General features: G+C 40.4%; 1 protein-coding gene across 1 annotated transcript; it reads left to right on the top strand.

Moving 5' to 3' along the window:
* The first annotated feature begins 375 nt into the window (after positions 1 to 375).
* On the top strand, positions 376 to 17719 carry LOC104022792 (carbonic anhydrase 3). Its single transcript, XM_009476546.2, has 7 exons — positions 376 to 558; positions 1504 to 1701; positions 9410 to 9528; positions 10375 to 10467; positions 11382 to 11447; positions 12340 to 12495; positions 16428 to 17719. The coding sequence occupies exons 1-7, from the start codon at positions 513 to 515 to the stop codon at positions 16545 to 16547; spliced, it is 798 nt and encodes a 265-aa protein (XP_009474821.2). The 5' UTR covers positions 376 to 512; the 3' UTR covers positions 16548 to 17719.
* The last annotated feature ends 9414 nt before the right edge of the window (positions 17720 to 27133 follow it).

Raw genomic sequence — 27133 nt, 5'->3', positions numbered from 1 at the left:
ATATTGCCATTTACTCGGCGCCGGGGCAGGCGGCAGCAGCCCCTTTCCCCTCAGCAGGCCCTCCCAGCGCTGTCCCGAGTGGGCTCCTTTCCCCGCAGCCCCCGGACGCCAGGAGAGCTGGGGAGCCACGCCGGGTGCCCCGCGCTGCCCCACGACGGGATCACCCTCTGCACACTCCCCCCAGCCGGACCCCCTCAGCCCCCGTCCGCCGCGGCAGCTCTGAGGAGAATCGCCCGGGATGCGGCGGCCGGAGGGGGCCGGGGGCGGCGGGCCGGGGGCGGGGGCGCCTGACAACGGGAGCGGCCGGGCGGCGGCGGGCGGGCGGTGCGAGGCAGCGCGGCTCTCCCCGCCCCCGGCGGTCGGGGCCCTGCCGTCCCTGCTGTCCCGCCGGCGGCGGGGAAGGGCATGGAGTTGGCGGGAGTCTATAAAAAGCCGCCGTGAGACGAGGCCACCGTCGTGCCAGAGCCGGCGGGAGAGGCTGAGGCGCGGAGCCGGGGCGCGGCACCGACACCATGATCAACCCCAACTACTACCCGTGGGGCTACGACAGCGACAACGGTGAGTGGGGCCGCAGCTCGGCCCGGCTCCTCTGCGGCCGCCGCCCCAGCAGGCAGCGGCTCTGGGAGCAAACCCCAGGCAAACCGGGAGGCCCCGCTTCCTGAGGGAAGAGGGGGAATATGGGCGCCAGGCGGGCCTGGGTCTGTGCACTGGCAGCGCGGCCGGGTGGCGTGGCCGGCTGGTCGTCCTTCACAGGTGTGGAAGAGGCGAAGCTGGTGGAAGGAGAGGCCGTGGCAGAGGTCTCTAAGTTAAATAAAGTCAGTTTTCCTACTGTTAATATAATTTAAACTTTGTCAGAGCTTTAAAATCCTGCTTTAGGCTAGCCTTGGTGCAGGAAGAGCAGTGCCGGTCTGCAGCGCAGCCACCGTCCCTCCTGCCTTCGGAGGTTGGAAACCTGGGTGGCCTGTTGTTCCCCCACTCTCCCCTGCTGTAGGAAGAACAGCACGGCCTCTGTCAGGCTTTTCCCACATGAAGTTCTTGATAAAACCATGACATTTTAAATCCATGCTTCAAATTCCTGTCTTCTTCAGATATCAGTGGCCTTTCCTCTCTCCAGATGGGTACATGGTGCCACATTTGAATCGGGTATATCCCATCATATTTCTAGCCACTGCTGGACTTGGAGTATACACCTCTAGTTTCCTTCCTTGGCCTATTGTCAGTCTCCTAATAAGTAAAGTCCTGAGGGTGCTATGAGAGTTTAGGTACAGTTGAATGACTTGCAGTATCCAGTATTCCAGCTAGAATAATCTAATTGCTTTCTTTATATAGTGAAATTCTTGACAGGGCATGACTAACAACCAGGCAATTAGTAACCTACTTATTAATACGTTTAATTGATGTTCTGTAGCTAAGCAAAGCCAAACTTGCATTTATTGTAACACAGGTATAATTCATACATAGCTGGAAAAGGTTGTCATGATATTTCTCTGTATTTTTTCCTAGGACCAGATCAGTGGCACAAAAATTACCCGATTGCCAAAGGACGCCATCAGTCACCTATTGAAATCAATAACAAAGAGGTTCATTACGATCGCTCCCTACTACCATGGTTTGCTAGTTATGATCCTGGTGCAGCTAAGACCATCCTCAATAATGGGAAAACCTGCAGAGTTGTATTTGATGATTCTTTCGATAGATCAGGTTAGTTTTGTTTACATCTCAAGCTGTCATTATATATCAGTGACTATTTCTGAAGCTGCTTGGAGGACAGAGTGTGCTCTGAATGCTCATGGCTGTCAGAAGGTCTCTGCATACTGCCTGCATGTGACGTACAGGTTTGTGTGACTCCAGTGCCGTGCGCAACTGGTGGGAAGGGCCTGGGACTACTTTTAAAGTCCATAGGTAGAATCTGAGGGAATGGAGAGAGCTGCAAACAAGCTTAGTACAGGATGAATTAAGGTGTAAGGTAGATTTCTGAGCTTGCAAAAGCCATTGCAGTTGTGTTGCTTTCCAGGAGCAGGGAGTCCACGCTTTATCTATGAGGACTGAATTCCATTCAGGCTATTTGAGATGCCCAGAAGAACATCTTTAACTGTGTATGTGGCTGAAGTTACAATATTTGAAAACTGTACCCATGTGATTTCTGATAAATGAAGTAATGAACCAGATGTTACCACAAAGTCACAGTATTTAATCAGTTAAAACTCCCTTTAGCATTCATGAGACTTTGTCTTAATGAGGATTATAGGGCTGAGAAATTCCAGTGTTTCAGCTTTAATGTCCAAAATCTTTTATCTGCTCATAGTTATGACAACATACAATGTGCTGCATATGTAATGCCTAGCTTTTAAGAGTTAGTGTGTTATATATTTTGAAGAGATATGTTTGTTCTGTTTAACAGGTGCTAGAAATACTTAGTTTATGTTGGCAGAATCACTGACGTTTCATGTTAATACTGTTGGCTATATTTCAAAGGAAAAAACATGACTGAAAGAAGTATGAAATTGCATTAGTACTGCGATAAAAAGGAAAAATCAAATGCATACCTCTTTATTGTTGTATCAAGGTCAACAGAATTGTGTTATTATTTATAGTACATGGGATGATAAGCAAAGGAAAAAGAAATGTCAATTTCAGTAAAATATTGAAAAGTCTGTCTTCCACAGTGTAGAGACTTATTTCTTAACTCATTTAAAGTTCCAATTTCTATTACACTATAACTAGGATTGACAGCTATAATTACTAGGAGGAGTTTTACCAGTAGGTTGATTGATCTTAAATATCTATGGGCATGGATTTAATTTAATGGATTTTTAATGAATCACTTGGGTTTCGTGAAAACTGAGGATCAAAATGTATGTAAGCTGGACTAGTTAATACACTATCGAAACTCACAAATGACTATGCAGTCAAGAGTTTGATTACTTTTCTAGCAAAGTGGGAATCTTTAATGTTATTTGAATAAATACATTATTAATGTTAGATAACACAATACATCAGTAAAGAGATGTAGTTGTGGCGTATGAGAAGACCTCCATGACCATTACTTACCATTTTTTACTCTCTTTTGTATTTGTTGGAACACCATCAGATATATCAATGGTTGCATCTTCTGCATGAATGTCAGAGTAATTATTGTTATAATTACTCAGATTTTACACAGGAGGGTGTATCCAGGCACAGCAGTCTACAGCATGGATTCAATGCTGTGGCCACAAAAAGCAGAAAGTTTTGGAATGTTCTGAAGTTTTTTTCAGATGAACTGCTCAGTAACTGTTGTGTTCTGATCTCAGAAATAAAAAGTGACTCACTGGAAAAAAAGTAGGTGTATTTCTCAACTCTTTGAAGGCAAGAAACATTCAGTGTTTATTGTTATGTCTCCTTTGTTATACCATTGCCTGCAGAGTCTGTGGGTGGTGTTCCTTCTCTAATATAATGCTAATTGCAGGACAAATTCCACTGTGCATACTCCTACTGACTTGAGCATGTTTTCAGATTTTTAGGATATGTACAGTGACTTATTTTTTGTGTAAAGGAACCACCAGCTGCATAGTACATACATATGTAATAGCAATCATATAGACATGAAGTTTTTATTCCTTTGGAGCAAAGACATTCTGTCTATCTATCCATCTATCACTCTGTCTGTCTATCATCTGAATTATTTCTGAGTTAACCAGAAAACTAAGGGCTTCCTTTATTTTCCTGACTTACTCAGTTAGAGTGGCCATACCCATATCTGTAGTTCTGTCTAGATTTTCATTAGTAGTAGATGAAATAGATGGCTGAATAAATTGCAGAGGTGAGTGATAAAACAAATTACTTTGGATGTCTCCAAGTTTTACTTCCATTATGTCTTTTCTGCCAGGAATACTTTGAATATTCACCATTGGGACAGTTTCTTAAACCCAAATGATTGGAGAGAAGCTTCTGGGGAAAGTGCCATCCAATGTAATTCACATATTATGTTGAAAAAGGCCTTATTACTGTTACCTTTGGAGTTAGTCTAGTGGAATGAATTGGAGAATTTATCTCCAGCTATTTATAAAGTCTGGTTGACTTTGAGAATCTGCTATACTATTGAAGGCTTTGTTGACAGATATTTGCTTTAGGAGCTGTGCCATGCCTCTGCTGCCTGCACGAAGTTAATGGATTGTTGTGGACTCAGTTGCCTGTCTTGCCATACCTATGTGAAAGAAGGACCTTAAGCACTGTAAAATCATTGCAGGTGGAGGCTGGAGTCTCAAAATCCAGGAAAGAACGGGGAGCTGAAATCAAAACCTCTAGGTGGCTGTGCTCAATAAAGCCCATACCAGAACTTGGGTACTTTGGCAGCCTACCACTGCTATGTTTTTTGGCCTGAATGGCAACTCAGATACTCTTACATCCAGCAGTGACTCTGGTTTTGTTTTGAATTAGGGCTGCAATCTTATTTCTACTAGCAGAGTCCATTTGCTGTTAAAATTCAAAAAATATTCATGCCAGAGAAGTGTCCTGAGAGCACCTAACTGGTGGGACCATTGTCATGATGCTGTGTGAGATATATAGCTTGTAACTTCCTTACAATTAATGACTCTGACTTTCTTTATAATGCCTTTGTTAGATGGTTAGATCAAGCAGTTAAGTTGTTTAATAAACAGTAAAGATATATAAGTCTTGTACTGGAACCCAGACACAGCAGCTGGGGAGAGATACACTAAGGCTATGTCAAATGGATGCCTTCTTTCATCTTCTCACTTTGTTGTTTTTGTCATCTCCTTGGCACTTTCTATGGAAGTTCATCAGCCAAACAGATTCCTACTTCTCCTTTTACTGACTTTCTGATGGATGACATTTAAGGGCTTGGAGTACCTCAGTGCAGGCACACTTTCTTACGAGGTTACCTTGATGCTGTTTGCAGAATCTTTCCAGTTCTTATCAAAGGAATGTGTGCCTTTGGAAGTGGATGATGCAAAAAAAATGTAAAGAGACAGTTACTGTAAGCAGTGAGAGCTTGTTGCTTATCAGTCTCTTTTAGCATGACTAGTGCTTGTGGACAGCGTTTCCTAGAGTAACATTTTGTAGGAAAACTAATTTATCTTTGCAAATGAGATTCTGATTATCAGTTCCTGGTGCACAAACATTTATTTGTTGACTCGTGCTAAAACAATGAGGACAAAATCCAGTTACTATAATGAAAAATGGGGGAAGCCTGTCCATAGACACTCAAGTTCTGGTTGAGTGTCTGCAAAAAGTTACTTAACGTTTTGTGTACTGAATTTACACTGGAACAAGCCAGTAGCCATTACAAGAGTAGCACAGCTAAATCCCGGTGCTTGTGTAGCTGTGGTACTTACCACTCAATGGCTATACCGCATACCGCAAAAGGCAGCAAAGTTAAATTCTTCCTTCAGTGTTTAACACATCTGTCATTTGTAGTGTCTGCATGAAGGTACTGAGCGTTAATATGAGCACCGCAGAGCTTGGGTATGGGGAATTTAGGAGTTGAGTTTCTGTTAACCTTGAACTTCCATTTAGAGGTAAAAATGCTTGAACAGTCAAGGGCCTACTGAGGCTACAGTTACATAGTGGACTGTCAGTTTTCTGCCTCTGGAGATGGGGATTTCAGCCCTACCGTAGATCACAAACAAAGATGATTTGGGAGCTCACTGATGAACAGGTTGTGATTAAGAGGCACAAAACTGGAAAAGGTGTGTTGCAGTGCAGGTGAGGGTAGGTGGCATGCTGACAGGCTTCTGTCAGACACTTCTGTTCCCCAGTCTGTCCTTGTTAAGAGTACAAAGTTCAAATACAAACAAAAGTAATTCTTCTGCATATCTATTCAGTGCTTGCTTAAAGAAAATTTCAGTGAGAACTGAAATTTCAGTGTCCTAAAGCTTGTAGGGAACACGTTTTGTCCCTGCAGTTAGCCAGACTGTTTCAGTACAGAGATCCTCTTTTGAGCAGAGGCTTTTTTATAACATCTAAAATGTGGCACTGACATTTAAAAGCTGTGGTTTTTACACAGCACTGTTAGATTCTGTTACAAAGCAGCATAACGAAGGTAATGAGTCTTTTTCAGTTGTCATGCAGTAATACCTTACTAATTCAATTTCACTGTGGTTTACCAGTTCATCATAAATCTTATAAGAACAGTTATCTCTTCTCATGTTTATAAACACAACTCACCTCATGAGTCTGTTTGGTGCTCCTTGCATTTTTTCCACCTGGCTTTCACAGCGTGCCTTCACAGCAGGCAGGGAAGGCATTTGTGTAGGCATGACTTTGCCAATTTTACCTTAGTGAGGATAGATGACAATTGACATTAGCGCAGGTTAACAACCAGACCCCTGCCTAAGCTGCTCAGCAAGTGACTGCACTTACTTCAAAACCTTCTTGTCGCATTTCTGTTGTTAAGGACACTCTGCTAACTAAGGTAAAGTGAGTGGAGTGGCCATCTCCACTCAAACTGCATCACACCTTCCTTTTGCTGTGTAAACACGGAGAGTGAGATACAGAGTTTTTTCTCGCCTTAGTTACATCCTTGTGTACAACACTTGCCCTCTCTGCGGCAAACATCTGCCCCAGTCATTACATAGAGAGTGGAAAAAACCCATTATTTTATTAGCGAGTTCTGTCTCATGCTGCTCAGTTTATGACGGATCAAATAAAAGGTGAGCTTTTTTACTGGAACTGCTGTCCACATGTGTGTCCATGTAGGACTGCACCGTTCTTCAATGTGGATGGGGAGGGACATAGAATTTTGAGCAAGTGCTTCAGACTGACATGACATTTTTATGTCTGGTATCAGGCACTGGTGGAGGGTGATGTGCAAACCCATATAAAAAGAGTCAGTCATTGAGCAATGGGGTGAGAGTTTGCAATGATAACGCACCAAAAGGAGTGAATGCTTTTCTCCCTTTTCTTCCTGGACTGTTTTTTATATTCCTGCAGCTGGGCCACGTTAGTTTAATGACAGCAAGTTTGCTGGAGTTACATTTTGGTAAATCTGCTGTGGCATCCTGTTACTTCTTGTAGAGCAGAAGGAGGAACAGAAATGCCACGTTTCCAATGTTCAGAAGTAAGTCCAGCCATTCAGCTAGCCATGTGAAAAGGATTATGCAGTATTTCAAAGGACTAAGAGAAAAGCTGGCTGCCCATATATCAGGGAGTAAGCCTGCACGCTCCTTTTTTAAAGCTCTTGCTTTTTGTTTCATGCAGTGTCATAGGTAGGATCTCAGTGTGAATTATGGGGCCTTCTAGAAAAGCATCCTTTTGTAAGTGTTTTGTGGTAGGAAAACAGCTATTGCAGCCTTAAAACTCAGTCTCAGACATTTGAGGTGAACATTTCCTGTGTAATAATTGTTATAATAATTCCCTGTTACATATAAATATGTAAGTATATAAAAATAAAGCTATATTTTAACACCACTGAAAAACAATTTAAAGATACCATAGTTTCTTTTATAAACTTCTAGTTCATGTTCTTTTTCTAACTGTTATATGGGTGTGTATTTATTTGTGTTATTATTTTCTGAAAACAAAAACCCAAGAGGATAAAGATACCTTTAGAATTTAGGTTCCAGGTCACATGTTTAAAAAAATAAAGATTTCTTTTACTAACTTTGAGCTGTGCGGACATAGTTTGGGATTTTTTGTTTTAGATATTGGAGAACTGCATTCTTGTAACTGTTCTGTTTACCTTTTTTAAAGCATAGGGAAATTTCATTTAGTGACATAGGGAAATTTAGTTCACTTACATGATCATTTCATGTATTCCTGTATTTTATACTACACACTTGCAATTAAAAGAAAGAAAACACCTTTTGTCCTTCAGGAGATGTTGGTTTATAGGCATCTGAGTGTTTGCATCATTCTGTCTGTTTAAAGGGTGCTAAGTAAAAACTACTGCCTATTTATAGATGAGTGAAACAGTAATGTGTTGGCACGAGGTGATGCAGAGCTTCACCTAATGCGCAATCGAAAATGTTTGCTGATGGCCATCAGTGGAAATAATGACACATTTTTACCTTAAACTGGATTATTTGGTCTTACGGATCTATTTTAATGAAGAATTGATGGCCTTGTTAGCAACTACTGTTTCCATGTCTGCATCGGCCACAGTACTGAATGTCTGTGGGAACAAGTAAAAGGAATTTTTTGAGAATAACAGCTTGCTCTTAATGTTCAGTAAAGAATACTCTTAGTACTTTATTTCTTGAGATGATAATGGATTTTATTCCTTTTCAGATTTAAGGATATTTTTCTCTAGCATATAAACACCTGTTCTTGAGAACTGCTGAATGGTTTATAGGAATGCTATAACTTCTATTACCAAATAAAGTGAATGACAATTTAATATTAATTAGTATTTGGTGAATGTGAAGTTCTTCCCTTTTTATTGCGAGATCCTTTCAAATGCATCACCTTCATTTGGTATATAATGTAAAAATGTTAAGACTGTTTAGAATACATGGTATTGTTCATCATAGACTGAACTTTTCTTTAGGAAAATAGCTTGCATTCTTAGTGATTGCTTTTCTGGCTCATTTGCTGTTTTCTTTCTCCTCCTCCATAGCCGGAGGGAGCAGCCATTATAGCAGAAGCAGCATCAGTAATTTCGTAGCTTTTTAAACAAATAAGTCATAACCTGCAGTAAGATACACAATTTGTAGTGTTTTGTGGGAATTTATTTATCATCTAGCACTTCAGTAGTTGATCTTAATCATGGCTATTTTTGTGTGCTTTGATATCGGTAGATATTAGATGGAATTCAGGGGGAGATTAAGACATCTAAATTTAGGTGTCTTATGTGGGCTTTTAAAAGTAGGTGGGTTATGTCTCTAAACTGCCATTCTAGTCAACAGAAATGGAGTCATACTTAATCAATGGAGTCCAGACAGCAATTCAGGTCACCATCTGTTGAGTGTCTACCTTAAGGGAAGCAGAATTACTCTAGAGGCTTGACTGTTCTGATTAGGGGCTTACTTCAGTTACCCAAACATAGGTATCTCATGCCATTTTTGATAACCTAATGTATTTCACCTTGCCTCCGATACTGCTTTAGGTAAGTACAGTTCTTCTACAGATCCTGTATCACATCTTCCAGTCCTGCCCAGGTGTCTTTGGAATATCCCAGAAGGTACTAGATGCACATTTATACAGCTGAATTAAAACAATGATCTCTATTGACTGTAATGGAAGCCTAGACACAAAAAATTTTCATCTGCGTGTAAGTGCATATAGCTGAAGATGGTTGCCTGAGGTGCTGCTAAAATCAGTGCAGATTTCCAAGAGGTACTCAGTACTCTCAGAACGTAGAGCATCTGTACAGTAAATATGTATGTAAATATTTTAAATATACGTATATTTCTTTTAAAAGAATTGGAAGATACTTGAGTCTAATGCTGTTGCAGATTATCAATTGCAGTGCTGAGAGGTGGGCCACTTGTAGGAGTCTACAGACTGCGTCAGCTTCACTTTCATTGGGGTTCATCTGACGACCATGGCTCTGAGCATGTTGTGAATGGAGTGAGATATGCAGGAGAGGTAAGACTCACCACTTTTTACTTTAAAATAGGGTGTAAAATAACATTTGTCGTTATCATTCAGGTGGGACAAAATTTGTCACTAGTCTCCTTTTCAAGGAGTTCTTTCTATTTATTTATCTGTGACATTTTATTCTTATTCCCATCGACTCTTATAAATGTGAATCAGATTGAAGTAATTCTCACAGAATAAGAAAAGAAAAATACTATGTGAAACAAAAGTTTTCATGTTCTCAAACCAACGTGGCTTGAAACATAGAGCAGCAAGCCTGAATTACTGAGAAGCAATGCAAACTTACTAAAACAGTATTCTGAAAGTATAGTATTATAGCAGAAGTATAAAATTGTAACGACAGAAAGGAGGAAGAATGTGTTACCTTGATTTTCTGCCACTTCAGGATTGTAAGGGAAGATGAGAACTGTAGACTCATAATATACAGATCTTACATTCACATGGATTCTTTGCCAGAATTGCTGTAATTTGGAAGCCAAATGGAAGTGAATCACCTATCAGTAGAGGACTTCTGAACTGCATGTTCTACCTGCTTACTTAAGCAGCTTTTCTGTTTTCTTCAGCTTTAAGATGAGATTTCTGTTCTTTTTTGCAATTTCTGTATTAAGATGTTTATAGTTTATTTTAAAGCAAATAGTAGTCTAAATGGTAATATATGGCTGATATAATTCATAGATGAATTGCTGTCCCTTTTTTTTCTCTTTTTTTGGAAGGCCTAATCCTCATTCTTTGTTGCCCCAAACTCTCACATATATATGAGGAACTCTACATTCAGCCTCTGATGGCTTGCTATTCAATAATGGCTTTTTTTTCCATGTTTTTCTTTGTTTCCAGCTACATTTGTTACACTGGAATCCCAAATACAGTAATTACCTTGATGCTGTGAAAAGAACTGATGGAATAGCTGTTTTGGCTATATTTTTGCAAGTAAGTAGAAGCACGCAACCCTTCTTTGTACTGCTGCTGTAGAGTTTTCTATTCTTACAGGCTTAAAAAAGCAAAACCCTCTGAATATATTTTCTAGGGATCATACCACATTGAAGGGCTTGACTTTCAGTAATGCATGCTTTTCAAGTAATAGAGCATGAGTCATGTTATTTCAAATGGTATCCAATACTACACAGACTTGTCCCAGCAGCTATTGTGTCACTATGTGGCTGGTGGAAGCTGTAAATCCAGATGTATTTGCCCCTGCTTTGGGGACATGATGTCAGTAGTGAACCTCTGACCAATAGCAGTCAACTGTCTTCTGTGCTAATCATGGACTGATTTCAAGGACAGATACCACTCCTAGGCTTTTCATGAACTTTCTCCCAGGCAAAACTAACTCACAGACAACACACGTAACTCATCCTTTTTTAAAATCCTTCTGGGGGCATGCAGTCTTAGCCTGAAATTGGCCTTTGCTCTCTCATGCTTAATATTCAACTAGAGGTAGAAAGATGGACATCTGTGTTGAGATCAACAATTGCAAACAGTAAACCTGACCATGAAATCTGGTTTTTAAACTAGAATGAAACTTTTTCCAAATTCTGTACTTGAGTCTGAAGAGTTGTTTATCTTTGTTAGGCTAAAATTCAATGTCAACAGAAATACCTGTATTGTGAAATTACTCGTCATGCTGAGTTTCTGTACTGATATCATTTCCTCATTTGGATCATAATATCTGTTGGGGTACAGACAGAAGACATAGCTTACTAAGCTGGTAGGGGTGATAAGTTGGGTTAATGCATTGTAATTTTATAGTTGATACATGTTTAGATGCACATATAAAAAATAGGAGAAAGAAGAAAATTGATTGATCAGAACTCTTTGCTTAGCTCATGCTTTCTTCTTTACAGGTAGGGAAAACTCCCAAACCGGAGATGAAGAGAATTCTCGAAGAAATAAATGCTATCAAAACAAAGGTAACAACATTGGGCTTTTCATTATAGGAAGATTGCTGCAAATTCTCAGGACAAAAAAAAATCAAGACGCATGACTTTCTAGTTTTGAAATTGTGCTCTGCAACATTGCCAGCATATACTTGTGAATAAAACCATGAGTAGCTTTTCCTTAACAAGAAAAGTCCTTTCTTCCACTTACATATGAGCCTTCTTTGGCTTTATTGGACCTTATAATTTTGTGAAAATGAGAGTCGTCTCACCAGACTTTACTCAGCTGAAAACTGGGCATGGACTCTTATTCCCTCAGTGGTCAGTGACGAAAGAAAGGCACCTTTGGAAATTGGTCCATTCGGTCTTGAAATAGCTGCCTAATGAACCTCTGGAAATGCCACTGACTAGACATCTGTGTCTCAGATAACGTTATGTGATAAGAATCTCACATTTCATAGGCTGTTTTGTTTGTTATTAGCACAAACATTATAAATCTAGAGTACCTGTCTCACTTAATTATATGGTGACCTAATCCAATATTCAATAGATAGGCAGAATTTCCATAAGCAAGGAGGCCAGAAGGAAGAATATTTCTGCACAGAAATGAGTGAAGCACATTGGTGCTGGACGCTGCTTCACATGAGTTAGCTCAGGTACAAGAAGTAGCATCATGGAGTTGTATGTTGTGTCGTGCTTCTCTGGGCCCATCTCTGAGGGTCATTCAGTCCACTTGTCTTTACACTGCATCATTATGTCTTGTGCAGATGTGTGCTTAGTTTCCTTAGTTTCATACCTTTGAGTCACTGAGTCACTCTCTGTTTCTTAAAATACCAGAGCTGCGTCTTTACCTAATCTTGACTAGAGCTGTTGAAGAGTTTTCTGTTTGTTTTTCTTGTGTTTTTTTGTTTGTTTTTTTTTAAAGGGCAAAGAAGCTCCTTTTCCAAACTTCGATCCTTCAATTCTTTTCCCAAAATCTCATGACTACTGGACATACCATGGGTCTTTCACTACTCCACCTTGCGAAGAGTGCATCACCTGGATTGTTCTTAGAGAGCCTATCATAGTCAGCTCGGACCAGGTAAACTTCAAATAGATAATATTTTACCCACTTCTTTTTAGTTACACGCCATAACCTGATCTTATTCTTTTGACAAGGAAAATGCTCATTGGATTCTGTGATAAATTGCATGATTAAAAGGACAGTGAAGAACTGAATGCCTTAGAAACTACCTCGGGTCTCCATAGGGCACCTGTAAAAATCTTCAAAGGACTGCAGTCTACAACCTAATATGTGCAATCAACCTATTAGACACATCTCTCTGTCTGTTTCTGTATGAGTCCTACATGGAGCAGAGATGATGACCTTCTGTACTTGGAACAGCTCATTGTTTCCTAGCACATGTCAGACATCATGGTGGTTCAAATCCACAGACATGAGAGAGCTTTATAAATCAGTAAAATCATAATACAGTGTAGATGGTAAGAGTTTATAGCAGTTTGGAGTGTGACTGGCAGCAAGTAGTAGTTATTGTTTATGAGAGTTCTTGCTCCTGTCAGCAAGAGACTTGCAACATCAACTAAAGAAAAGTGTAGTTCTTTTTGTTTCCCAGTCCCTGTGTTCCCACGATATTGCTAGTAGGAAAGGATGGAGTTGGATGTGGCTCATACCTTTTATTTTACACAGAGCTCAAAACTGCGTTACACCAAGAGCCAATGTAGGAAAGCTCAAGCCATTAACTTGTATTCTTCTGCAACCATTTAAATCATTAAAACATTGACACATTTAGCTAAAGCTTATGTTAGGTTTGCACCAACAACTTTGATTATACAGGATTTTTTCAATGATTTATATTGTCTCGAGCTTCCTCACACAAAGTGTTCATTGCTTATGATGAATGTTTGAGGGTAATCACTGGACAAATTATGAAATACGGCTGCTGTGAAAAAGTGACCATCTGCAATGAAATGCAGCGGGACAGTCAGGTACCCTAACGACATTGCACACTGAATGAAGCAGGAGTCCAATGTTCTCACCTAATGCAGCTCAGCATTTCCAACTTTTTGAACATTCTGCTTTACAACTGTGTCTCTTATAGCATGCTTCTTTCAAAAACATCTTTTGTCAGAGTACAAATTTCATGGGATTGGTGATTATGTCTGCCCCGTATTCTAGATGGCATCACGTAACCAAGAAAATTATGGAAGTGTTGTATCAGGTGCTTGATACCCCGGTTTCTGGAAGGTATACCAGCTAAATTTTCACAAACAGGAGCAGCATCAGATAATTATAATTTCTTGCTAATTTGAAAGCCTTCTCTGGTCACTTACCATAAAGAAGTATTTCTTGTTAATCCTCATTCCCCCTCAATCCCATTTATAGAAATCTGAATGCCCTCTTTCATCACATTTCAGCCTATGAGTCTACTTGCACCACCCAAGTCAGTTTTCTCATCTGAGATTATTCCTCTACTCAGCAGACTCTAATGATATGATATCACAAATTTCAAGACTCCAGAATAGTGAGAACATGAACATTAATCAAGTGACTGACATATTATGTAGATATTATATGTAGACACATAACTTTTCATTTTAGGTTCTCGAGGTGATAAGGTGTTTTGTTGTATTGATTGATGTGCATGCATCAGAAAAAAAAATGTATTTTCTAGTACTTTGTATTCATGTGGCTCTTTATCTTTTAAAGAATAGAACTCAGGTTTGATGGGAACCTTAGCTGGCAAGAGATGAAATATGGTAATGTATTCATATAACTTACAGCTTAATTTTCACAGCTTATTGAATTGATCTGCCTCCTGTTTCCTTGCCCATCTGAAAATGAAAATATGTGGGATATTTTGAAGCCAGTGCTTGTGTGAAAAATACAAATATGGTCTGACTGGTTTCCACAAAATAAATCTGCTTAGAGGTTTATATTACAGAAGATCAGCTACAGACTTTGTTGGGAACAGTGTAGTCGTTACTGAGCATCTCTGATTTAAAATGCGTTTTTAAAGGAATAACTGATCACATCATTGGTCCAGCTTCATGAAAAGACTTTTTGATTGCCACTGTATTTGGGTCATGGCCTTTTTTTTGGCTTATATAAAGTCAGTGAGTTTTGGGAATCAGACAGACTGTTTTCTAACTGGCCCTACTGTAGAAAAAGTGGAGCATTTAAGGTAAAAAGGAAATTACTACATATGATGGGACATTGGCTCTTATCCTGAGATAACTGCTTTTCAGGCAGAATTGGCAGTGTATGTGCGGTGCTGTATACAGATACAATAGAAAGACTTCCCTCACTCCAGACTGCCTGCAGTCTAAATAATGTATTCATAAAAGAGGATTGTGTTACCAATTATTTCTAATCCTAGAAAGTGTACTACCGTGGCAGCCCCATTAATAGTAATTATTTTAAGTGCGCATGCATTTACAGTGGATTGCTTGGATGCTTTTGCAGACAGATGGTAATAGTATATTAGCCACAAGGATAAGTGCAGTCACTGCAAATCAGTACTCTGCAGGAAAAATCAATTCACCAGAAATCCCTGTGAGATGTGGAGTGGGTGGCCTAGCTGCTGAGATTACTTTTAATGAAAGCATAGGAATTTAACTGTGGAATAACTCTATCCAATTGGAGACTAATTTTTTCACCTTTATGTAGCTATAGGCTGAATATATGCTTTTTTTTTTTTTACTGAGTAGGTCAGGTCTTCCACAAATAATAATAAAGCTCAGCAATCTCTTCTCTGATAGTACTTTATCAGTATTAACAAAACTGATGAACTGTTTTAATCTCCTATTGTTCTCATACAAATTAGTCGTGATCTGAAATCTGAAATTCAATTTCAGATGAATAATCCAGCTGATGCATATTATACTGGTTATAAATGTGACCTCATCATTGTTCAGGCAAACTGAGATAGCTGGCTTTTGTGAGCCATGTAGTGAAGAGCAATGTTGAGATGCCTGAGCTGGCTCAGTCCATAAACTGGAATTAGTATAGTCACAGTGAACCCAGCTTTTACAGCCCAGACAAAAGTTCTGCTTCTATTGGACTTAAACTCTGTACTGTAAAAGGCAGATCCTTCTGTTGAAGCTAGTTGTGAACAAAGTTGATGCGTGCCATGCATGGGACTACATTTTCAAATTTATGCATGGGAAAATGTATGCATCCTTTTCATGGTAAGCCATTCAAACAGGGAAGTGTCAAGTGTCTGAATCACAGCTGATGTGCTTTCTGTCTGATGTTGTGCATGGCAGTGAGAACAAATGGACATAATATATCTCTAAGTGGATATGTGTTCATCCTTTGAAAATCAAAAAGCAGTAGAGGAAGAGCATTATACAGTTTTTTGAAGAGTATGTGTAGAACTCTTCTTATGGCATCGCTCAAAAAAAACATACCTTGGTTAAAAAAAAAAAATGGCCAAGAAGAGTCAAGCTGCAGACCCTGTTTACAAAGCATTTGAAATTTTGACCAAGTCATTATCCAAATTTACATTCCTGTTATTAGTAATGGACTTTTTTTGTGTCACTGCAGCAGAATCTCTGCTACAGACCCACCATGGAAATGAACAATTAGTTTATAATTTAGCCTTAACACCTTGCAATTCCAGAGGCTTCTTAACAATCGGACACTAAGGCAGGGTTAGAGTAGGAGAGGTTTAATAGGGCATAGGCTGTTCTATGCACATTTTCTGAGGACTTCCTGCAGTTCCTGTGGCTGTACACAGTTCTGTAGACAGTACATAAATGACAGTACTTTTCACAATCCTGTTCAGATAGGACCCATTTTTTTCTGTCTTGACTATTTCTAAGAATTACAGCTAGGAAAAGAACATGAGTACAGTTCTTGTGGTGATGGGGTGAAGGACATCTTCACAGCTTTGAAGGAGACTTTCTCCCCAGCTTCTGGGGCTGGGCCAGCCTCCTCGGTTTAATTGTTGGGCTGTGGATTTGATCCCAAGGAATTTCCATCAGGACACTTCGATTTTTACTCTCTTGCAGATGGCGAAGCTCCGCAGCCTATCCAAGAATGCCGAGAATGAGCCTGATCTCCCTCTGGTTGATAACTGGCGCCCGACTCAGCCTCGGTATTTCAGGATGGTGAGCGCATCATTCCTCTAGGACCTGGCTCAGGTTGGGTGTCCCTGAGTGGCCTCTACAACTAAGAGATGGTTTTGTTTTGCGTCCTCTGTTGCATTTAGCCAGAATGCCAGCTGTAAGTCCAGAGGCTGAAACTTCTGAGTCGTGAAATGTGAATTTCACTTTCAGAGGATAACATTTACTTAGGCAAATCCTATCATTAAAATGTTTGGCTCTTCATAACTGCTTTAACATTAGCTTTTGTTAATAGTACAAAGGAAGAAAGAAGATGTTACTAACAACTACAAAACCATTTCCTATTGCCCACATGTCCCTTGATGCTTGCCTTATTCCATGCTAAAGAGGTTGCAGTTAACCAAAGTAATTGTTTTCAGCATAAAAACGTATGTCTCAGTAGTTGTTTTCAGCGTTATCCATATCCTGCTCTGAGCTGCACCAGTTAATGCACAAGGCATTCTTGGAAATAAATGAGAGCACTCTCTCGGTGTTTAAGGGTGGTGAGGCACTGGAACAGGTTGCCCAGAGAAGTTGTGGATGCCCCATCCCTGGACGTGTTGAAGGCCAGGTTGGATGGGGCTTTGAGCAACCTGGTCTAGTGGAAGATGTCTCTGCCCACGGCAGGGGGGGTTGGAACCAGGTGATCTTTAAGGTGCCTTCCAACCCAAGCCATTCTATGATTCTGTGATACTCACATAAAATATGAAAGGATAGAAAATTGGTTCATAACCATTGATAAAGAACTAAGCTTTTAACTTAAAACAATGGACAGGTGAAACAGAGGTCTGTTCTGAAAATTGTATTCACAGAGTTATACATAGCTAAAACTATGGAATGGGGGAAGAGCTGTTTCTGTTAGTGTCACGACTGGTTGTCCATATTAAAAGACTAGTTTGCATTTTAATGTTGTAGCAATCAAAGTGACATGGATTTTGAGAACTTGGTCTTTGTGTCCTGAATATATATTTTCTCCATGTATACAAGTGGCTTTTCTGTGTAAAGAGGGTGTTAAGATAGTGAGAGTTCTTACTCTTTTTAGTGTTCTTTTTAAGGCAGATTCTCAGTTCATGTGCAAATATAATCGATCCTGCTGTCAGTGAGATTTGCGCATAAATATCTGAAACCACAGTTTGACTCTCCTGATCAAAATGCAGTTGACCAGGGTGTTCTTGTCTCTTATTTTGGCATAAAAAACAATGAAACAGGATCGTAAGCCTATACTTGAAATACCAGTATTCCTGCATTAAAAAATCAACAATAATAAATACATTTACTTAAGATTTTTTGTTCTGTATGTGTTTTTCCAATTTTAGAAACATGTAAAAATATCAGAATTTTAAAGAAAGACTTGTCAATGTCCTCTGTAATGTACCTTCATGGAAATTGATGATGGATGGTATCTTTTTCAGATGTTTGTTTGAACTACAAGAGTACTGATAATATTTCATGGGACTGCAAGCAAGGAAGTAGCATCTTAAATATGCTATGTCATTGAGACATCTGCATCTATTCTTTTAGTGAGATCACCCTATTCTGACAACGGCTTTCTTGTAATGTGTTGTGGTTTAGCCCCAGTCAGCAAGCAAGCACCACGCAGCCGCTCGCTCACTCCCCCTCCCCGTGGGATGGGGGAGAGAACCGGAAGAGTAAAAGTGAGAAAACTCGTGGGTTGAGATAAGAACAGTTTAATAATGGAAATAAAATTAATAATAATAATAATAGTAATAATTGTAATGAAAAGGAAAACAAAGAGAGAGACTGAGAAACAAAACCCAGGAAAAACAAGTGGTGTAACCACTCACCACCTGCCAACTGATGCCCAGGTCATGGGTTGTCATGGTTTAACCCCAGTCGAGAACTAAGCTCACTTACCCTCCCCTTTTCCCTCTGGTGGGATGGGGGAGAGAATCGGAAAAAAAAGAGTGAAACCCATGGGTTGAGATAAAGACAGTTTAATAGGACAGCAAAGGAAGAGAAAATAATAATGATAAAAAAAATATACAAAAAAGTGATTCACAATGTAATTGCTCACCACCCACTGACCAACACCCAGCCCTTCCCCGAGCAGCGATCACTGCCCCCCAGGCAACTCCCCCAGTTTATATACTGAGCATGACATCATATGGTATGGAATAGCCCTTTGGCCAGTCTGGGTCAGCTGTCCTGGCTGTGCCCCCTCCCAGCTTCTTGTGCACCTGGCAGAGCATGGGAAGCTGAAAAGTCCTTGATTTAGTCTAAACACTACTTAGCAACACCTAAAACATCAGTGTGTTATCATCAACATTGTTCTCATCCTAAATCCAAAACACAGCACTATACCAGCTACTAGGAAGAAAATTAACTCTATCCCAAGCCAAAACCAGGACATAATGTGATATGAAGCAACTCCTTAGCAAGTTGATTGCACAGTGCAAAAGCACAGTCTGTATCTAAAACCATTAATCTGAATGGTAGTTTACACTGAGCTCTGGAAATATAAAGCAGCTGCTGCTCTGGCAGTGGCTGGACTCAGCTGCCCCGTTCTAGGGCAGGAGGATGTTGCTGAGCCTGGTGACGAGGCAGGGGTTATGCTCCCTGTCTCCAGGTTCCCCACTGTGAAACTTTCTGGACTGTGTCCTCACTTTGCTTTCTTCCTTCAAATAGGTAGTGTTTTGGCTGGGAAATTTCATTTAGTCATTATTAGTATTTCCCAACTAATTTCCCAGATGGATTGCATTGTGCTGTTCGTGTTTGCACTTTTCATTTGTAGCCACATTGTGAAATGATTCAGATGAGTTAACAGCTGTTCACGTTGCAGGCACATATTGCTGACTTTGCCACAGGTTGTCTTACATGTACCTACTTCCACTTACTCAGATGGATGAGTTGCACCAATAAAGCCTATGCCTGTCCCTATGTTTGAAAACAGATATTTTTAAAATACTTGATTAAATGTAATTTCTTCCCAGCTGGGTCGTTCCAGGACGGTTCAAAGCATAGCTTTGTGTTTGACCACCAGTACCCAACACAGTGTTAGCTGTAGGGATAAGAACATGCTGCTGGATTGTGCTTTATACTTCAGAGGAAGGCTTAATCCATAAAGATTTCTTTTTCTCATAAACCTGTAAGTAAATATCCAAAACCACATCAGGAAGTATTCTGTATCTGGTAACTGATGTTATTCTGTTCAGAATGCAAGTCAGAACATCACTGACTGGGCAGGACAGGGTTCCGATAGAATACCCAGCGCTTCCTGCCTTCAGGTGAAAACGGCAATTGCCTGAGGTCTGAAAATATGAGAAAACAATACTGTAAACACCTTTCTACTTTCTACTTGTTTCTCTCTGGTCAATTCTGCAGTATATGTCCATTTGCTTATATGTTGCTTCATTAGAAAAAGGAATTTTGAAGCAAAAATTATTTTTCTAAAATACATAATTTGCTGTGATTACAATGTAAGTTATTTTATAAATTTTATAAATATATTTTATAATATTTATTATAAAAGTTGCATATCTTAGAGCTTAGAGCAGGCTTTATCTTTCTTGCAATTTATGATATTGCAAATCTGGAACCTGTAATCTCAGGGATGTTTTTAATGGTATGGTGGTTTCCCAGTCACACTTTGCAAAGGAGTTGTGGGTTCTGTAAATGAAGCTGAGGTAAGCCTCATCCTCTAGAGCCAGGTTTATTAACTTTTAAACATAAAATCAAAGTAACCTCTCTAAAGAAAATGTCGTTTGACTTTTTCATGCAGTTGTTTTCATAATATCTGTATTTATAATTAGTAAAGGGGAGTCTAAGTTAGGCTCAGGATTGTGTTGACTCAGTTGCAGATAGGAGGAATTGTGTGAATATGGGGCTTGGCGGCTGTTTTGCAGACCCCCTTCCAATGTTTAGGGGACTGTCTGAAGTAATGATGGCAGATCCAGAAAACAGTTGTTCAGCAGGCATCGGAAAAAAATGGGAAGTGTAGGAGTAGAAGGAAAACAAAAAGCCAAAGAATGGGGGCGGGGGCACTTCAGGGGCACTGTAAATTGAGCTGGAAGCTGAAAGTACGAGGAGATTAGGGAGTTTTGAAGGCAGCAAAGGAGCAAATGTGGGGTGCTGTGAGTCAGCGTTAAGAATGTGTTCATGTCTGATGCAATTTTCTCTCTGGCTCTGTTAACTGTTATTTTACAGAGGTTCCCCTTTGCTTTTAGCTTGCAGCTCTCTGTAAGTACAAGAAAAATTAATCACTGTTATGACTGAATTCAGGTCACCGCAGGTCACTGTAGTAATAACATCCCCCACACCTCACTTCTACCCGCACATTTCCACCGTGCGGTGTAGTTCTGTGCACAGCGAGAGCAGGGAGCCCTGGGTTCAGAAGTATCTGGTAAAAAGGCAAGATATCAAATTTTCATCTGGGTGGGGTAGAAAACACTGAGTTACTACTCTACTTGACTTCACATACCACGTATGCCTGACTATACTTGGTGATACCAGTGCTGATTAGGACCAGTCCTTCTGAAACAGTAATGCAGAGATGAGACATGCAGCCACGTTGCATGGCTCATGGGCAGCCTCTTCTCCAAGTTACTTGTCATCTGCTGCAGATGTCAAAAACAATTCAGTTCAGCCTAGCTCTGTGGTGCTGTGAGTCTTCCTCAAACTTGAAACATTTTAAAGGGATGGCTCTACCTGCGTCCACATCACTGGCAGTCTTGAACGTGAGTAAGAAGGTGCGTGTGGAATGAAATCACAGCTGACGTAGCACCAGAGACATGGTTATGCTCATCAACAATGAAGATGAATTACCATCAATTTTAGGTAACATCTACCTGTCTAAACTTGGTCAGACTAGAAGATAACCACGGTAAACATGTGGGAAGTCCATTTTCTCGTGTTGCTTGTTGGGAATCTCCTCTCTAGTCCCAGCATCATGCTGATCGGAGAAGCTAACCTTAGGTTACCTGTATGCAGCTGAGCAGGAAACCATCAACTAGCAGTCTCTACAAAGGTCTCTGAGGCAGGCAAGAGGAGGTAGATGTAGACATCAATCTGAAATTTTATATAAAAATAGACATGGATTTTAGTGGGGAAGAAGAGTCAAAATCATTCAGGTGATGCATATTTTTGAAGAATTTAGACTCATCAAATACGCTTTGGCTCAGGACTGCATTTGATTAAATGTGATTTGTTCCATATCCAAATTTATGCCTTGGAAATTTCATTAGAGTCATCTATACAAAAATGGACAGATCTTTAGACCCCTTCTTTTATATTAGAGTATTTTGCAAACTATGTGCATGGCTGTTAAGACCATGAGAAGAATTCTGAATTATTTTGCCCAAGTTTCAGATTTAATTGAAAAAAGAAAAAAAGTTCAAAATTCTCCTCATGGTGCGGGAATCTTAAAAATTTAAACAAAGACAACTATACAGGAATGTCTGAAGCAACGCTACAAAATACGACTTGCTAACTTCACTCTCAAAATTCTGGTTTTTGTGTTGTTCTGCTGAAAGAAAAAGGAGAGGTTTTCTATGACATCGTTTCATCAAAAACATAGTCCTTATGGCTAGAATCAGGCTGCCATGCATTTTTCTGCTCCTTGTAATAAAGCGTGCTGTGGGGAATATTTGGGATCGCAAGGAACGATGGGCGCGGATGTTCTGTCCCGTCCACCGGCCGTGTGGCAGCAGTGACGGCTCAGCGGGGCTGAACTCTCCGCTCTGTCAGCTGGGGAAAGCCATCCCTCCAGGAGGGCATGCAGCTAATCCCTAGCCACGGTCGTTAGGGGACGCATCGTGCCTCTGACAGAACATGCTGAAGTCTGCCTTCTTTTGGATATTGTTTCACTCCCTTGCCTGAAAGCCTTTTCCCCATTGAATAGACCGATGCCTCTGTGGTTTTATAGCTTACTGTCTGTCTATATATACCTATGTATGTATGTATATCAATATATACAAAAAACACATACGTGCTATGTAAATACACATTCTGTTACTGGTTTTTGTTAATGTGGGATAGCATTTTGACTGAAACTACAACTAATTTCAGACTCATAGGAGAAAAAGCATCCTTCTAGTGAAGTTAGTCTTGCTTTTAGCAAACGTGCCTCCGGTTGGCTGCCTGCCACACCTGACTGTCTTGCAGAGTAAAGTAGCTGAGGGAACAGCTCCCTTTCCCTCCTTTTCCAAGAAGAAAATAAACTCATCGGCTTGGAGCAGCTTTGCTTCTTTCTGAGATCACTGGGGCCATTAATTACTTTTTCCACTTACCAGCCTACAAACCGCAGTGTTAACTTAGAAGGAGCTAAAGATGATGCCTGGTCAGGCTAAAGAGGGAGAAGTAGATGCTGCTGCTCATGAAAGAAGGAGGGCGATGAAGAACTGCATGGGTGGAATGTCTCAGGGAAGAGCTGGCAAAGACTGGGCAGATAGCAAATAGGTACAGGTGATCACAGTGAGATGTGCAGAACTGATCTAAAGGCAGAATTCACTGCTGGTTGGTGAAAGTGGTAAGGCCTCCTGAACCATGAAAGGGTCACATTCCATCTCTTGAAAACCAGGAGTGTACCTCATTGGTAAATGGTGTCATGGCCATGCCAAAGGCATGGGACCAATTAAAGACCACTTGAGGCAACCTGAGTAAATTGACTCCTTTGAGAAGAGACAAGGCTGTGGCTTGCATTCCTTATGTGCTACAGTGAGACAGAGACTTAGTGATCCCACATGAAGGCACAGGGCAGCTTGGATTCACACTCAGGCAAATAAACGAGATGGTCCCCTAGTTGCACAGTGCACATGGCTGTCTGAAACACACGTTTTATAATGAGGCAGAGAGTCTTGTACATCAGATGGTTAATTAGACCTGCATTCTTGCCTTGTATTCCTGTGGGAAAAGGTGTATGTAGACAGTGGTGTTTTGGGTTTTTTTTTTCTGGATTTACTTGTCTTAATGCCAGTGTACTTGTTCTACTCTTCAGTAGTGGGGCTGAGTATTGTCTAGAGTTTGTGATTCTCTGTGTAAAGAAGATGCAGAGAATGGCAGCAGAGGTCTGTGGAACCGTGTCGGTGAGTCTCCACTGGAAACACTCAGAAAGGTCTAGCCCCCAGGATTTTCTGCATTGGACTATATTCCAAGGGTTATGGCAAATGGCAGGGAGGTCTTTCAATTATTGCAGTTCACAGTGAATGACTAGATCAGTTTTCTGGCTTTCCAAAAATAAGAATGCATTTACTTTCAAAGTGGGTGATCATTAGGGGTATCAGAATGCTAAAGGAAGATACGCTGTCAATGTGGAAACATCCAGTAAGCTAGGACATGGAGTCGGAAGCAGTCAAAAAGGTTTTTTGGAAAGTTTTGTTGATTTTCTGGTTACCATCAACCTATGAAATTGTTTTACATGAGAGAAGAGGCAGACAACTTTCTTGACCCTAGGAGCCATGGTATACACATAACACTGGAGAATAAGAGGAGAATGGTTATATCAGTCTCAGCATAGCCTTCTGCTTTACTTCTTTTCACAGACTAGCCTTTAGATTATCTAGCAGCACCTATATTGAGTGTTGAACCTTGGCATGGAGGCCACACTTGAATTTCTGACACACCAAATGCTGCTCAACAGCTTGTGAACTATCACTGATATAAAGACCCAATGTTGTCATCAACGGCTTTAAGCTAATCATTTGGTTTCAGAAAGGGGTTAAGCCTTTTCTCCCTCCCTCACACCATAAACTTGCCACGGAAGTTCAGGAGAGCATTTAACTCCATTTCACAGTAAGTTTTACAGTAAGTATTGTACTTCTCATGAATCAGAAACCTGACATGGAGTGTAGAAATTTAAAAGGACACCTTTTGGCCTCTGACCGAAGAAGAGCTCTGATCGTGCATGCCTGAACACAGGATGGTAAGAGTTTTTTCACCAAGATGGAAGTTCACAGCCTCAACTCCTAAGACACAGAATTGGCCTTGCAACAAATGGTACATATCCCAAAACAAAATTAAAACTTGTTTCTTCCTTTCTCCAGTAGGTGATTCTCAAAGGCTGTCCAGCTAATTTGTATAAATTCTTGAATAGGGTATGAGCAGCTGCAGATAGTGTCCAGTGTGGTCCAGTCTGATAGGAAAGGAAAGCACGTGGTTATGGCCCCAAAACCATCACCATATTTGGTCAGATTTTCTATCCATCCCATCAGTAGCAGGAGTGCTATTCCAGATATCCAAACATTCAAGGAGATCTGTAACTCTTAACAGGCAGGGTGTGGACTGAAATACTGGTCTTTGTTAATTGAAGAGACAGTTTTATAACTTAATGATGTTGTAATTGTTGAGAACACTGTATGGAAGAAAGAAGGACCAGGTTGCCAGCCCACCTAGTCAAAGAGACCTTTATGATTCTGTAGGTTTAAATTTTTGGTTTTGCCATGAACTTTGCAATTGTGAAGTGTTGCTGCTGGCTTTCTGATAATGGCCTGCAGGATTTTCTGATAAAATATGTGAAGATGATTTCTTTTATTTCTTTATTTTAATAAAGGCTGCTGAAAAACAATTCCTTGTTAAGAGAAACAGGGAGGATTAAAGTAGTTCCCCTTAGGGCACTTAATAATCACAGCTTCAAAAGCATTGACAAAAGCCCTAAATGTCAGGGAGTAAGACCATCTGATGTACCACAGATTTATGCTGTCGTCAAGGGGAGCACCCTTCCCTTAGTCAGAACTAGGGATTCTCAGAGGTGCCTGACACTGATTAGGGTAACGATCCCACTTGGGATCTCTGTCGGTTGAGTAGGGTTTTCTGTTACGACATCTGACACAAGCCTAGAAGTGCTCAAGTCAACTTCCAAACATCAGCACCAGAGAGGCTCACAGTCATTTTTACTCATTGAGATTTGACATTATTACAAAAAAACATACTGCAAAGAATATAATGATACTTTTATTCATTGAAACTCTGTTTCTTTATTACGTATTCCCGTTATGTGCTGGCTTATGATTCCCCAAATGTTTAAAGTCTGCTAGTGAAGGTGCTCTGAGCCATGATTCAGATCAGAAGATGCTGATACTACAGAAAAACATGAAAATATGAGGACTGCACGTAGTCTTCAAATAATCCAGACATTAGAACAATATTTGGGTATGAATAGATTGTGCTTCAAGTAGTTTATTCAAAAGTATTTTATTGTAGAGTTATTGAGTAGTGTAGCTTCTGCTGTCTTCCCAAAATTCCCCGTTTATTCAGTGCATTATTTAGCGACAGAAATTAATATGTGAGAGAATAATCACCCCAAAAGAACAGACCCTCATAACTGAGCCGGTAACTTTCCACGAATATACATAGTAGCATACCTTTTTTCCTTTTTCCTGTGACGTTAAGGATGTGTCTACATTAGTTGTGTACTTCAGATCAGGAATGTAATTTTGAAGTGAATCTCCATGCCATTCCCATTTACTGTGCTTTGGCTGCGATGGTGGAGCAGTTTTAGGTGAAAGTGAACCTGCCCTCCAGGAGGGCAGCTAGTGAGCTCATGAAATGTTTATAGCACGGATGTCAGGTCCCCAGCAACAACCGTTCTGCTGGCCATATCAGCTCCTACTGGTTCACACTGCTTGCTAATCTACACATAGCATAAAAGCCCAGTAACGGACCAGAAAGCTGTTGTGTTAAACCATGTAGAAACACAGGGAAAAAGAAGATAATTCCTCATCTAAAAAAAAACCCATCAAATCATGGTACGTTTAAAATGAGAGACAACGAAGACATGAAAGAAGACAGTGGACAGTGTTAGCCATCAGAGTAGGCTGTGGAATCGGAAAACAGAAGGCTATCTGGCTTCATTTTTGAAGGCATCATGGAAAAGGACAGTTTTAAGGAATTTTCTGAGTGGTTTTTGTAGAGCTTCTCCCAAGCATGAAGGGATGCCTAAATTCATGCTTGCTTGAAAACATAAATGGACACTTGCTGATCAGAGACAAGAGCTGGCACTTGGATTCCCGGTTTCGGCTAATAAGTCAGGAGAAAGAAATCTGCGAAGGACCTTGAAAGCCAAAGCAAGTTGTGTGTGTTTAATGTGACAAAGACGACATTTGGGATTCAAAGAGGTGGTGACACAATCTAAAAGATAGAACAAGAAAATGATCTTAGCAAACAGTGGAAAGGTTGTGTTTGCCATGCTGGAGAAAAGGACACTGCAGCAGCGAGGGTGCGAGACACTGAGAGCCTCGGTTAATTTTTAGCTGGTTGGATGAATAGGCTCTGCACCCTAGTATCTTAACAGAAGGAACTGGAAAGATTTACATGTAGCTTGGATGAGGCCTGGATCATAGGCCTGAATTATTATTGGTAACTGGTATTAGCCCTCTTGCTCAAGCAGAGAAGAGTGTTAAAAGATCATTTTTCCTACAGTGACCTTGAAGTTAATAGTCAGAAATCTGGCAACAGGCCAAGATTTTTGTTTGGCCAGAAGACATGTCTGCATGAAGATTATCCATCTGAATGGATATTTAGAGATAATATTGGATTTGCATGTATGAGAGATTTGCAAGGGAGAAGGAAAGGGAAAAAGGCTAGAAGTTTCAAGAAGCCCTTACAGAAGCTGGTGGAGCTAAAGAGCATCTTACTGATGATCCTCTTACTGAGGATGAATA

This window comes from Nipponia nippon, unplaced genomic scaffold, assembly GCF_047370975.1.
Source record: "Nipponia nippon isolate SJK-2023a ecotype South Korea unplaced genomic scaffold, ASM4737097v1 scaffold_1, whole genome shotgun sequence".
In the NCBI taxonomy this organism is placed as follows: Eukaryota; Metazoa; Chordata; class Aves; order Pelecaniformes; family Threskiornithidae; genus Nipponia; species Nipponia nippon.
The sequence above is the reverse complement of the archived record's forward strand: the minus strand, read 5'-3'. Positions and strand labels throughout refer to the sequence as shown.

Excerpts from the sequence above, each read along its gene's own strand:
- LOC104022792 (XM_009476546.2), top strand. The coding sequence starts at position 513 with ATGATCAACCCCAACTACTACCCGTGGGGCTACGACAGCGACAACG. Across the intron at positions 9,529-10,374 it reads GAGTGAGATATGCAGGAGAG|CTACATTTGTTACACTGGAA; the intron begins GTAAGACTCACC and ends CTTTGTTTCCAG. Across the intron at positions 11,448-12,339 it reads TAAATGCTATCAAAACAAAG|GGCAAAGAAGCTCCTTTTCC; the intron begins GTAACAACATTG and ends TTTTTTTTAAAG.